We start from the raw sequence: 14,708 nt of genomic DNA, 5'->3' as shown, positions 1-14,708 counted from the left end.
ACTCAATCACTTGATTCTATGCAGAATTTCAAATGCTGCAGAAGCCAGGCTGCATATGGAAGTTCTGGGATTGAGGACAACTCACCTGGAAATCAAGGCTATTATTGTTCATATCCTACCACAGGCAGACTACATTCATAGGGAGAAGTCTGCTATTTAATGGAGAAAGAAACATGCAATAGACTAGAAGGAGTTTTCTATTAGAGCTGTCCAGGAACAGATGGTTCCAGCATCTGCTATTGTCTCTCCTTATCCTGGGTAATTTATTTATTTTTTAAAATGTGGTTCGGCCTTAAGTTCAGTCAAAGTTCATCTGGCATCCACATCAGTTTACATCTTTATCCAAAGATCTTCTTTGTTCATGCATCTTACAGTCAAATGAAAGAAATTACTCACACATTGCCACCTGTGTGTGAACCCACCACCTACATAGATTTATTTCTCACCAAAGTTAATGGACTCTTTACCTCAAGGTTTGAAGAATTTACAGTCCAATCTGTCTTTGAAGACCACATTCCTGGCAGAATAGTATCAGGCTGCAGAAGCAGGGAGTCCCAAAACCTGACAGTTTGACAGTACTCCATGCAACTGAAGCAGCTTTATGACCACATCCTAAGCTACTGCCCAAATGAGTGCTGGCATTCCCTTTTAATTACTGTGAACCTGAGCATGGTTTTCTTGATTAAAGGTTCACTATTGTATATAATCTGAGATCCATAGTCTTGCATCCATAGGCTGTGCATCACAGGAGTGTGAGGGGGGCAAAGCAGGGCAAACTGAGTGATAGATTCCCAAAGAATACCCTCCGTAAGAATTAGCTTTTTACAAAATCACCTGCTTCCACCAGCTTTTTCTTTACATGACTGGGACTCAGGCTACAGCTTTAATCCTCTCCAGGCTGATCTCATCTGGTCAGGATTCAGGCTGGTAACACAATGTTCCCAATCCCTCTGCAGAGAAACAAGACAGAAAAAGTAAAGAAAAGAGAGGATAAAATTTGCAACCACAGGTTAGTGGAGGCTGGACAGGCACCTGGAAACGCTGGCCTGATGTATGTGTGACACCACACAGAAGTGCTGCACACCAGCCTGCAGAGCTCATGTGTGATGCCAGAAACACAAGGCAGCGTTTGCCACCGCTTGGAATGGCTTAACATGGCAGAACGACTGATTTGGGGGAGGCTGTTAGCACGGGGCTGAGGATAAGTGTTAGGTACAGTGCTTCCCCCATGGGCCAGGGCCCTGGGTAGCTGTGAGAACAATGCACCAAAAAGCAATTGTAAGAGAGCCGAACTCCTTACTTTCCAAAAGATAAATTATGGTACTGAACTAGAGACATCTTTCTGAAAGCTGCATCACACGTATGAATTGGACACATGCTGTTCCAGAAAAATATGTGGCAATGGTTGCTGACTCCACTGTTATTTTCCATCTGCATGAGAAAAGTTTTTTTTATTGTTTGTAAAGTAGCCTCAAGTTAATGTAGCATATATGCCTGATATGCAGCAATGCTGTACACAGTGCCTTACCATGTATTATACAAAAGCTACAACAAAGAACTTCCCCAAGCTTCCACATCAAATAGGAATTGACTCACACTGATCTGTGGAACAAAGGGAAATGCACATGCACTGCATCAGCACTGGGAAAACCTGTGGAATCCTGTCTGACATCCCAGTCATTGGGCAGCTCACAGCAGAGCCTCCTGACAGTTTACTTTTAATACTGCCAGGGGAAAATTTCCATCCCCGCACTCAGCAGGCTACAAAGAATACTAGGCACAAATATTTAAGTCCATTATTTAGTTCTGGCATGCACAATATCACTTATTCAGAAAGACCTTTATTACTTTGGTAAGTATTACAGTTCCCCTGTTGACATTTTATGCAAATTGTTCCTACAGCAAGTTATGGATACTTCAAACACTGGAGCAATGCACAACATACACGTGGCTTGTAAACTGCAGTACAGAGTGGGATTACCACAGTCCCTGGCAGGAAAGAAAGATTTTTCCCACAGCAGCTTCCTTTGTCTCTTTGTAACACACATAAATAGAGACCCGCTGTTGAGGTGAATTACAGCAGGTAGTGAAAGTATGCTGGCCTCTTGAGTCTTCATTCCCTCACAAAATGCTTTGCTTTATCTGCCTCCTAGTTAGACCAGCCCTCATTGCAAAACTGAACACACGTAATTGAAGGTTTGTGTTGGCAGCTGCCGTGATGTGCTAAAACAATCTGCAGGTCTTAATCCCTGATGAGCCAATCAAGTGGAGTTAACATCAGTCCAATACTGCTTTTGTACACAGATGGGAATCAGGGTTTTTTGAAGTCTTGTGTAGAGAGGAGACCCATTAGTTTACAGACTCAAATGGTCCAGGTGGCTTCAGCTGGGTTAGAAGATTTCTAAGAGCCATGGGGAAATCTGTGGTAAAGGCATACCCTAAAGACCTTTCTGTGACTGTCTGAGCACCTATTTTCCCATAAAAAAATATCCAACAAGGCCTGTTCATTCATGCAATACCAGCTTTCACACCTTGTATTTGTGGTATGCAAAGACAAGCAACATGTTATTCTCAACCCCATGAAATTATGTGCACTATAGCATAGGGTGGGGAGAACCAACCAGAAATGTTTTGAGCAACTGAAAAAATTCTGTTACATCACAAACAGAAATATAAGCAAAAATATAATGGTTTTATAAACTTCTGACTAACCACAAGACACTTTAATGAAACCATTCCAGCAGTTTTCCTTCTTCATTACCAGAGGAGCTGCTACAGTGACTGGACTTGTGGAGTTCACAGCTGTGGGGAACTCCTGCCATTAAGACTGTCCCAGAGTCAGAGTTTCCTGATATTTCAGTTCTCTGCCCTGAAGCCACAGGAACCCCAGCCCCAGTGATTCAGCCCAGAGCCAGAAAAAACTCTCAACTTTACTTCTAATAGGACTCTCAGGACAGTTGGGCTTTCACCCAAAAAAAGCCAGAAGCACAGGAGCCCAGACTGCCAAACCTTGAAACTCCTGCCCAAGTCCTCATTCCAAATTTCCAGATTCCTCTGTCTCTGTCCATCTAGCTGACAGAAAACAGGGAGATGGGAACTTGAAGTTTCAGGAGCCGCAGCTGAGGCAGAAGCCTCAGAGCTTCAGCTCTTAAGCTTGGTGCTGTTTCAAAGTAATTTAAACAAACTATGTGACCTTTAGAAAGATTTTTCTGCTTTTCCTCTCTAAATGAAACATACAAAATTTCAAATTAAAGGTGCTTTAAAAAAAAATAATTGAAATTTCCAGAAATGGAACTCTAGTTTTGAGCATCTACAGCACAGAATCAATCCATGGCTGAGTATTTCTTACTGGTCTATGAGTAATCCCAATAAGACCACAGAATTTTAGAATATTTCAAGTTGGAAGAGATGCATAAGGATCACCAAGCCAAACTCCCTGCTCTTCAGAGAACTACCTGGACTGAAAAGGAATCACTGGCTTCACAAGAAATCCTACAGTATATACAAGGACTCAGTGAAAAGTGTAATGGTAATGAGATATGGAGAGATCTCACCCTCAAGTAAGTGGTTCTGAAAAAAAAAAAGCTTTTTTTTTTTCTCTTTACAAAACAAATGTGTTTCAGAAGTTCAACTCAAATTCCAGTTAAAACAAGAGCAGAGTTACTCTCCCTAGAACTGAAGTCCACCTGCTTTATCTAGCTGTGCTCTTGATACACAGGGGGGATGCTCCCCCACTAGGATCTGGAATGCCATAATTTCTCAGAATATCATCATTTCATAATATCATAATTTCCAAGCCTGCTCCAACACTGCAATATTCATCCTCATGGCATGCCAGGTATTTGTCACCTATGTGGAAGGTTGGAATTTAGCTCTGATGAAGACACATCTCGCACTACATGGGCTTAGCTTTTCACAAGTGAGGTGAAAGTGAGTTTTACATGGAAAGCTTCCATGTGAATCCCAAGAATATGTAAATCTGTGCCATCAAACAACATCTATTGGCAGTTTATTAAAAGTTTGATGCTACTATTTGCTTCTATCAAACCCAGTGCCATGAAATCACTTTGCCCAGGTTCTGCACCTATCTGTAAACTCCTGTGATAACTGTGTTTCCCAAAATTGACTCTAGCTGCTACATGCAATTACACATTTCCTCTTTTGTTCGAACTGCTGGGGAGTCCAAGGACCTAGAATCATAGAATCATTAAGACTGGAAAAGGCCTCCAAGATCACCAAATTCAACCTTTGACTGAGCACCATCACGCCAACTTAACTACAGCACTAAATGCCACGTCCAGTTGTTTCTTGAACACTCCACAGACAGTGATTTCACCCCTCCCTGCACAGTCTGTCCCAGTGCTTTAACCATCCTTCCACTGAAAAAGTTCTTCCTGATGTCCAGCTGGTCTTCAAACCTGAAAGCAGGTTTCTTGGCGCAGCTGAATTCCCTTGCAAAATATGTATAACATAAAATAATTTGAGAGACAGTAATTTCAAGTGCATGCCACAATCAGCCTCACACTCTTGACACATTCAATCCACACGACAACAGGTACTCAAGGACATATCATTAGATATATAATAATACCTATTAATTAAAGTAATGGTGTAACTAAGCACAGTCTGTTTATCTTCCAGGCAAATCCAGAAGAAAATCCAGCTACATTCAAACAGTGTGGCAGAAATAGCTTCCCTTTTAAAAATTTTCTAACCTTTCACATGTAATTGCACTGTAATCCAAAGACTCTTACTTGTATCCTATGAAGATTCTTACTTATGTCCTACAAAGATTCTCATCATATCTGAAGAAATAACAGAATTTATTCAGCTCACTTATGCCATCATCATGTTTAATTATTTCTAGTAATGAGCCTCACATGACAGAATCCAGGTGGCCTTAAAAAACTGACATGTTTATTTTCCATATTTCCTATGTGTATGTTTTTACTACATAAGTATTCCCTTATCTCTGTTTATCAGGGGCTGGAAGTCACCTGAAGTTAACACTCTGAACTGGCATATACTACTAATACTGATCTTAACTCTGCATTATTAAAATTAAAATAAAATTCTGTATCAACCAAGAAAAATACTTCACTAGAAAAGAAGCCAACTTGTACTTTTAAAGAGTGGAAAGGAACATTAGATTAAATCAGGTCTTCTTGCACAAAACCACGAGAATCAGCAATTTCTATTCAGAGCTTTTAAACAACATTCAACCTTCTTCAAGGTTGCTTATACATCTTTACATCACCCCATCACTATAGAGCTTGAAGTTTTGAACACTTCAAATTATACAAGGTCAACAGTACATTCCACAGAATCTCTGGGAAATGTCTCCATCATAGATCCAAGTAAAATTTCTATGTAGAAACAGCTCTTCACAAACTGTCACTTCTTTCTTAGTTTGGCAGCTTGATCTAAAGCCCATTTTGGGTAATCTTTCTCTAATTAATATACCCTAAACTCACCTTCTTGGAGAACTAGAACAGATATTTATGCTTACGTAGGGGAAGAGACACACAGAACTCCTGCTCTGTCCTTAGGCCACTACAGTTCTGCCAGTGTAACCCCCTGTGAGGGATCTGTTTGGGAATAAAAGTGCCTTTATGATGATACTGTTACTCTGCTGTATATACATGAAAGTGTATATCACTTTCATTTCAGATAATCTGTGCAGTACCCCTGAGTAATGCAAAAGGCACAGCTGATGTCACAGAACTGCACTGCCACAGTTCTGCCATGTCAGGTTGCTTATGGGACAAATTTGTGTATTGCAAAGCAGAACTCTTCTCTAAAACAACAAAGCAAGGATACTGTATCTCAGGAGTACACCCTTATTTCACTCACCAACATCAGTGACAAAGCCCAAGCTGCACCACAAGGCCTTCCCTGTTCATGTGGATGTGGCTCAAGCCTGGGCTGGGAAAACCTTCAGCCAAATGAGAGTCAGTGGCAAGACAAGGAGTAGTCATGAGTTGCCTTCAAAAATGCACTTGAAGGAAGAGGAAAGACTCTTTCTGTCCACTCAGTAATTTATCCGATGTGCTACTTATCCATGCCAAACTCCTATTTAGTTCAGTGCGGCTGTTTAAGAGCTCAAGTGTAAATACCAAGAGACTCGCTTTGTTTGGTGAAAAACAGGGCCTAGTCGGTTTAGAGACACCAGTGCTCGTGAGGAACTAATGCAATACTTCTTTCCCTTTCTCCCTCCTAAGGGAACTCTTTGGGTGCATGCCAATGTTTCCTCAATTTCTGGGATGAGCAGCCAGTCCCTGGTAAACATACCTCTGACTTTGGTTCTGCAGCTGCCCTTCGCCTCCAAGTCAGTGGCTGTAGCTGCACCTCAGCAACCTCTGAGGGCTTACCCTGGGCTTCCATCTTTTTTCTCCATTTCACCCCTGCTGGCCTTCCCTTTCTGGATCGCAAAGCAATTGAAATTGACATTGAAATTGACTCCGAGATTGAGTCCTGGCCTCTCACAGGCGCTTTCTTGCCAGCAGGCGCCAGGTACTTGGATTTTCCTGCTCTTCCCACACACATCTCTCCCGCTCTCGGCACACCGGGCCCACGCTCAGCCCTCCACGTGCCACTCCCTCACGGCCTTAGAGATGGCCGCCGTGCCGCCATCCCCAACATCCTCGGTCATCGCGCCCACACAGCGCGGGTCCGCCAGCTCGCGGCACCTTCGAGGCAGCCCCGGCACCGAAGCCCCGCTGCAAAACGCCACCGGGAGCTGAGGGCAGCTCCCGCCGTCGACGCCGGCCCCGCGCCTCTGGAACCTTCCGTGGCGCTGGGGACGAGCTGCGGGGGCTACGGGCGGGCGCGGGCGAGCCGACCCCGAGGGAGCCCTGCCTCGGGCGCCTTGGCCCTCGGGGGCGCAGGACGCACCTACGGCGCTCGCCTTCCGCCGGGCACCGCCGCTACCCCATCGGCTCCCGCCGAGAGAGGGGAGCGGGAAGCCGCCCGCCCCCTCTCCCTCCCTCCTTCTCTCCGCCGGCCCTCCGGGAGGCCCGGCTCCCGCTGCCCCGGGGGGAAGGGGGCAGCCGGACCCCCCGGCGGGGGGATCTCCTCGGGGCGGGGCCCGCCGCCGCTCCCGCTCCCGGCGGGCCCCCACGGGCGGCACGCGCGGCCGGTGGATGCCGCCGGGTGACGTGCAGGGCGCGCGGTGGCAGCACCTCCCCGCGCGCCGCTTAAAAAGAAGAAGAAAAGAGGGAGCGAAACATGAGAGCCCGGACGAGCCGCAGCCGCCGCCGCCGCCGGCAGCAGCAGCAGCAGCAGCAGCGGAGGGGGCATCGCCCGGCCCGGCCGCCGCCGCAGTCCCGCCGCGGGGACACCCTTCCTATGGGACGACAAGTGAAGGGCTGCTGCTGCCGCCGCCCGCTGCCCGGCCCGCCCCGAGCCTCGGCGCTTCGGCGCGGCAGCGGCAGCTGCTAAAACCTGTGCCGCTCGCACAACTTCGCCGGCTTCGAGCATCCTCCCGCCGGGGCTCGGGGGCTCGGTCCCCCCCGTTCCTGCCTCTTCGGTCCACCTTTTTGGAAGAAGCGGGGGTGGCCGAGGTGCTGTTCCTCGTTCGGCTCTTTAACCGCTGCTGTTATTATTCTCCTCCAGACTTTCCCCTTCTGGGGGAGGGAGGTGGTTTCCTGATCTGAAGTGCAAAGAAAAGTCAGTGGGATTCCCCTCCTTCCTTCTCCCCCCACCCACCCCCCCACCCCCGGTTTGGGTGCATTCACACGCTCCCTCAGGCATGATGCTCAAGATGCTGCCGTTTAAGCTGCTGCTGGTGGCCGTGGTTCTGTGCTTCTTCGAGGGGGATGCCAAGTTTGGGGAGAGCGGCGCCCGGAGGAGAAGGTGCCTCAACGGGACCCCGCCGCGGCGGCTGAAGAAGCGGGACCGGCGGGTGCTGTCCCCGGAGGCCCCGGGCGGCGGGGAGGCGATGTGCCGCGGCCTCTACCCCCGCCTGTCCTGCTGCTCCCGCTCCGAGGCGCAGGCTCTGCCGCACGCCGAAGCCAAGGTAGGCACCACCTGGGGCCGCACCGGGCTTTTGGGGAGGTTCGCGGTGCTCTGGGCTGCTTTTATTATTTTGCGCCGAGCCGCGAACCTGCCGCGCTCCCACGCGGGTGGCGGGGCGATGCCGCGGCGGGGGGCGGCCGCTCCCGGCGCCGGTCCCGTCCCCGTGCAGCGGGGCCGGGCCGCCCGCAGGTACCGCCGCTGCCCGGGCGCGGTGCGGGGAAGGGCGGAGGAGCCGGGCGGGCGCCCGGCGGCGGCAGCGGAGGGGCTGGGCTGTGCTTTCGCCCGGCGGTGCCATCCGGGTTGGGGCTTTCCTGGCGTGAGAAATCGTGTCCAGTTCGCTCCACATGCCTACTTCGGGAGGGGGTTTGGATGGCGGCTTGGTGCCGGTGTGCCAACATGCCGTGGTCTCCGGCCGCCTCGGGGCCCGTGTGCTACTCACGGTTCCGTGTGTCAGCTCCGAAAGCCCCCCGAAGGGTCCCGGTGGAGCCCGGACTCCCGGCTCTCGCCCAGGGCCGGTGTCTCACCAGGTGCCGTGGGATATTCTGCCTTTGCACATTACCTGGCAGCCTCTCTGCCCAATTTCAAGCTGCGGTCATGTGAAGGGAAGCACCTCCTCTGCTCACCGATTTTTTAAAATTGTCAAGTTCTCTGCATCCTTTAGCAAGTTAAATTCTGCTTATCAGCCTGTTGCTTAGATTTTCAAACGCGTGGGTACCTAACCAGGCAGGATAAGCTGTGCTGTGCTGGCCAGTGCTGCATCCGGGGGTATGTACGGGGAGGGAAGTTGTGGAATAATGTCATTAAGAATCACTGCACATGAAATAAACAATCAGGTGCCTTTAAAAAAAAGTTATTATTACTTTTCCTTTTATTTCCTTTTTTTTTAAACATTTCATCCTCCTTTAGGTTTAATTAAGAATTCCTCAGTTACAACTCTCTAGTTGTCAAGGTCTGAGAGACTCTTGGAAAACTTGTTTCAGTCTTGCTGGCCCAAGCATAATAAAAAAAAATACCCAGCCTGAATCGAATTTTTATGCTCAGTTCACGGTAGATTTCACTCCATTCTCATGTAAACAGCTTCTACGAATCAACATATGTGTCTGGGTGGTATCTCTCACTTTGTTTTGTAACAAAAAGCCATATTGCATCATTTAATTTGCTCAAGTCATGCAAATAGGAAAAAATCAATAGGACAAAAAGGGGTCGACTTATCCTCCTCCCCACTAAACTGCTGCCCACACACAGAGTCCTGTTGCTTATGGCAAAAGAATAACAACAACACCATTGTGTTTGTTAGTTGGTTCACTAATGGGTGAAACTGGAGAACATCATTCTCCTTCAGTCCCCAGCTCTGTCCAAATGTTCATGCCTTTTGAGGGAGCATTTGTCCTACCCCCTCTATTCCCAGATGATTGAGAACTGTCTTACTGCAGGTTTTCAGCTGCAGATCTCTCTTTATTCATACCATATGCAGCAGCAGTTTGAGATTCAAAGCAGATATATTTCTTCATGTTGTCTAGAGACAGTGTCATTAGGCTCCTGTGTGATGATTGAATTAAACTGTAACCACACACAGATAACCTGAACTATCTAGCTGGGGAAAAAAAAAAAGGAAAAAAAGAAAAAATAATAAGGACTGGAAAATATGTCCTTAATTCACCCTGTTTGCAATGTCTCGGTGGCATATATACTACTGAGATTATTCAGTGCTTGGAGACCCTTGTGGTAATTGGTTGAATGCAATAAACTGGAAGTTCAATTTTGGTTAGTTTTCCATCCCCAGGCAGTTGAAGTGTTTATTCTCTTCTTACTATTACTTTAAAAGATCTTTTAATTCCTTTTCAATGTGTTTTTTTGCTTACTGACGGTACTAAAAACTTGATGTAAGTGTGAGGAAGTGACCACAGTACCTATTCCTGAGCTGCTGAACCAGTTTCATTTTTATTTTAATATAAATTACATTTTTAAAGGAGTGTTATTGTACAAAGTTGTAAAATCAGACTTTTTTCACTGAAGATTAATTTTAATGAAACTCACAAATCTGCTTTATCATATGCGATAAAGATATATGATTAAAAAGTATGTCAACATATATGTAATGTATAGTTGACAGAATGGGGTGGTCATTCTGTAGAAGACTTGGCAAAGTATTATGGTATACATTTGAATGTAACTTTCCTAAAAGCACATTATTTTAAACTGTCTTCTACTACAGTTCCCAAAACAGCTTTTTTAAACTCCATCATCTGCCTACATGATGGAGAGGCCATGCCATTAAAAGAAATCTGAGCATTGCCATTCTTTAAAAAAAAAAATTAATTGGCCATGCTTAGTAGACATTCTAATAAGAGCCTCTTGGTTAAGATGATGGGTCTATGAGAATATTTGACCAAATTATTGATCGGTGCTTATAAATGAAAATACCACCTGCAGTTTTGGGAACAATAATGGAGCTACCGTAAAGAGCAGATACAACACTACACTGGCTCAAGTAAAATATTTGCGTCCTGTTGTTGACATTTAACTCTTTTATTTTTCTGGCAATATCCCCTTGTTTATGAAGGGCTGCTACATCCCAGCCAAACATTGTAATATCAATTTTTCTAAAAGTTTGCTTACAGCCTGACAGGCAAAGAAGTCCTCTCTACCTTGGATGGTTTCACAGCCAAGGCTGTCAAGGAATGGGTGAAAAGTAATTGTTTTCAAGTGTGCCCTTTTACAATCATTTGTTTGCTCTGGCTCTTTCATGAACAAAGGCTATTGTTGAACACATCCAACTAAACAAATAACTCATCTTGGGGTCCCTTTAACAGCTGCCTTAGTACAATGATCTATTTAAATATTACCCTAAAATTGAAACTGAACTCTTTAATGACATAATCCAGCACTATAATACAGAAGAGGCATATGTTCAACTCAACAGCTGAACAATCTCGTCAGCACATGATTTTTAGACATAAATGCTTGTATATCAAATATGGCTTAATGCAATGACTTATTTCACTGGTTTCTTTCTTCTGTTAGCATCAAAATTCTACTGCCTTTCTCTAACTAGATATGACGGATTACAGAAAACAGATGACAATATTACTCGTAAAGAATTTCTGTCTCTTGTGTCATCTTCTGTTCCTTCTTCTTTGCACTCTTCCTTCTGTTGATAAACCAATTTAGTATGCTGTGCTTTCCTGTGCATTCCTGGATTTATCTTACCTTTAGTCTACCCGTTCCACTTTCATGTGGCTAGAGATTAAAGGATGATCTTACAGATGTTGTAAATTAGTCAGCAGCAGGCATAATCATTATTAGGCATGTTGCAATAAATGTTTGGAAGTTTTACATATTTTCCAGAGTGCAGTTAGTTTAAACCACTGCAGTTTGATGGTTTCACATACGACTTTAAAAATTGAAGCAGGAAATTAGTTTACATTTCTTCAAAAGTCCAAAGCCATTGTCAACTTTAAGGTCATTTTCAAAGTAGACATCCAACAGAAAAAGCTTCATTTAAATAAGTATTTCAGAATCTGCTTAGAACTGGTTTAGTGTACTCCAGGATAAATACATTATTGATTTACTGAAATTCAGAATAGAGACTTGTCCTATCTCCAAGCCAGTACAGAGTTACACATCAGACCTCACACAGAGCAAATGTTACCACCCTATTTTGCTTGAGCATTCTAAAAGTTAAGTAACATCGTACTTGATTTTCAGATAATTGATTGACTCTCATTCCTTAATCTTCCGATTAGCTATTATATGACCAAGATTCATTCCAGAAATGACATGAGGGGGTGAATTCCTGTGGTTAATTCCTGGATAGCAGCTGCTCAGGGGGATTAGGATCCTTTTGTCTTAACTTTGAGGACTGAAATGTTGGCAAGCCTGTATCACCAGGCAACGTCAATTACGTTTTCCACAAGAAACAGTAAATTAGCTTTGCCATCCTGTAATTTATTTTCCCCCCCCCCGTTCACAATGTGTTCTGGAGTCTTCCAGTAGAAGTACAGTTTTCTATCTGCATCTCTGTGGAGTTAATTCAATAAACACACTGAATATTTACCTAGTAATACCTTGTGTTTACTTGTACTTCTAAACACACCATCACACTGTTACCACAAGAAAGTCTGAGATGAACTCCCTGATGAAAACTTCTGAGACTTCTGCAAACCAGGTGGTACTACTGCATGTAGGCAAGTACTTTGAAGGGTCTGTACTCACAGCCCTTTGATGGAAGCACCAAAATGGGTCATTTCATCCTTACTTCAAGAAACAAGTGACATGATGATGATCTTAAAAAGTAGTATTTATGGATAGTGGTTTTGCTCAACCCCTGTTGGCCTCAGACTTTGTCCTGTTTGGCAGCCAATGACCTGATTGAATTATACAGGCACTTCCCTATATCAGAATCATAGCATCCCTTAGGAAAGTTCAGCTAGTGCAGAATCAGAATCACATCAGAATCCTCAGCATGGATTGCTGCAAGCATGTCAGTTGTCTTCTCTACTACCTGGGCTGCAATCCTCAGCAGTATTCAAGTGGAAAGTTTTAGTTGTTATATATTTTGGTTATAGTTTATAGCAGTTATCATTATATTTTTACTTCTTGTTGTCAAGATTTACCATATCTAGAACAACATCTGAAACTCAAGAAGCAAGACTAAGGTTAAGAATTCTACTGCTATGGCCCAAATGGGCAAAAAGAATCTAAACTTTTTCAGGAGAGAAGAGCCTGTGGCCATGGAAGAAATTCCCAAAAGAATTCAGGATTAAGGCAAACCTTTTGCTATACATGCAACATGCATGGGTCATTTCTGTCTGATTGATTGCTGTCTTAAAACTTAAAAAAAAAAAAATGAACCCTTTACAAAAATCTGGGATAATTATATTCTCAAGAAAGGTTTGAAGTGAGATAATAAACCATATGAGGCAGATGTTAATCACATTACTCGCCTGCAGGTGCTATGAAGCTGAGGATAGTTTGACAGGAGATAGTCTGAAGAACAGAACATTTAATGCATTTAGTGATCCTGGCAAACCTGGAGGAATTCTTTTAGAAGCAAATGGCAGCACATCCAGAATAAGGGTAAAAGCCAAATGGTGTTCTTCTAATCAGTGGTCCAACTTTCAACACTAAACTTTAGTGCACATTTCAGATGGTCTTTTGACAATATATGTATGGTAAGACTAAATTTTCCTGGATAGAGATTGCCATCTAAATTAAGGTTGTTATAAATAGGATGTTGTTTAAATGTATGGGCCGTATATTGTGCAATATTTTGAATGCATACCTGTTTTAAGCAATTGAAAGTGCATTTCTCTCAAGCATTTGAGGTCTATGTAATTATGCCCTGTAAATAAAAAGCTGAGTTCAGACCTGTGTTATCAAAATACAGTGTCCTAGAAGAGAGCTGACCTATGAGACAGCAAACTGAAGCATATTCAGAGTGTTCCTGCACTAAATAACTGATTTATCAAAAGCAACTTAGATAATTCCCTATGTTACATGGCAAGGGAATGACATTGGAAAGTCCTTCCGTAAACGAGTCCAGAGATACAAACTATAGAAAAACTAGCAATATTTTCAAACGTGTGATTTGCAAATATTTACAAATTTCATACATGTATTTATGACATCAATATTTCTTAACATAAGTGTCTTAGAATCTCTGCTTATAACTGTGTTATATAAATAGTAGAAAGAACCTGAGCTTTGTTTTTGCACTGGTCAGATTCAGACCCTCTCAACAGAGAGAACACATTTCCCAGTGCCCACCATTGGGATGAATGACCAAAAAACAATCCATGTAGTTAACAATAGATTAATAAAGTACAAGCATTCAAAAGCTAATAAAGACAACTACGCTGTTTGCCATTATTTTTCATTATTTGATGACATTGCACTACTTAGGCTTCTGTGTTTACTTAAACACATCATCATTTGTGGTTTCGTGCCTCTTTAAGTGCTATGCATCTGTAATATATGCTTTTTTTCAGGACAAAGTTACAGTTTCCACATTGACACATACAAGACATTGCAAATTCTACTTTTGCACTTAAAATAGAAAAATATGTCTGAAAACATACAGGGTTTCCCATCTCCAAATAGTGTGCCTTAGAGCAAAAAGCAGAGCAGCATTTAAAGCATGAAAAATCCATGGCACCTGCTGAATTCCACAGCAGTCATTTTAGCAGCCAGGCTTTGTGTTGTTCAGATACACCTATTTTACAAATACATGGTTTTCCTGATGTGTTGTGATGCAAGAATTTTAATTTTTAGTCCCTAAGCATTTGAGTAGGCCACCTTAAAAGTTAGGATTTTAGGTGTTTCAGAGAAGTGGGTGGGCCTGCTGGTGTAAGTCCCTCTTATGTAAATGATTCCTCTAGTTCAGAGTTTGTCTATGTGATGGTGGGCACGGGTGCTTAAAATAACTTAAATGGTTATTCTTATCTGAGAAGCAAGCTCAGACAGGAAATCTTTTAAAAGATTTTGTAAGAACCCTCTATAAGAAATCAGAGCAATCAAAATCTCACTGTACCAATGGCATATTGCACATTTCATAGTAAAAGCTTTTGCATGAAACTCGATGCATTCATAGTAACTGTACCGGTTCCATTAGCATTATTTGAGGCATTATGCCATGCAATCTTTCTTTGTGGAGGATGGGGACACAGGTCACAGGTTTACTTGTCTCTGGT

At 43.8% G+C, this 14,708-nt stretch overlaps 1 protein-coding gene across 1 annotated transcript in view; it reads left to right on the top strand.

The window, feature by feature from the left end:
* The first annotated feature begins 7,190 nt into the window (after nucleotides 1–7,190).
* Nucleotides 7,191–14,708, top strand: part of LOC120502815 (hedgehog interacting protein) — a 75,789-nt gene continuing 68,271 nt past the window's right edge. The window contains exon 1 of the mRNA XM_039710680.1: nucleotides 7,191–8,017. Coding sequence (XP_039566614.1) covers nucleotides 7,751–8,017 — 267 coding nt within the window. The 5' untranslated portion in view covers nucleotides 7,191–7,750. The remainder of the gene's footprint in view (nucleotides 8,018–14,708) is intronic.

The sequence above is a fragment of the Passer montanus genome, unplaced genomic scaffold (genome assembly GCF_014805655.1).
Source record: "Passer montanus isolate IOZ18808 unplaced genomic scaffold, ASM1480565v1 scaffold23, whole genome shotgun sequence".
NCBI classification, from domain to species: Eukaryota; Metazoa; Chordata; class Aves; order Passeriformes; family Passeridae; genus Passer; species Passer montanus.
This window is presented reverse-complemented; position numbering and strand designations above follow the sequence as displayed.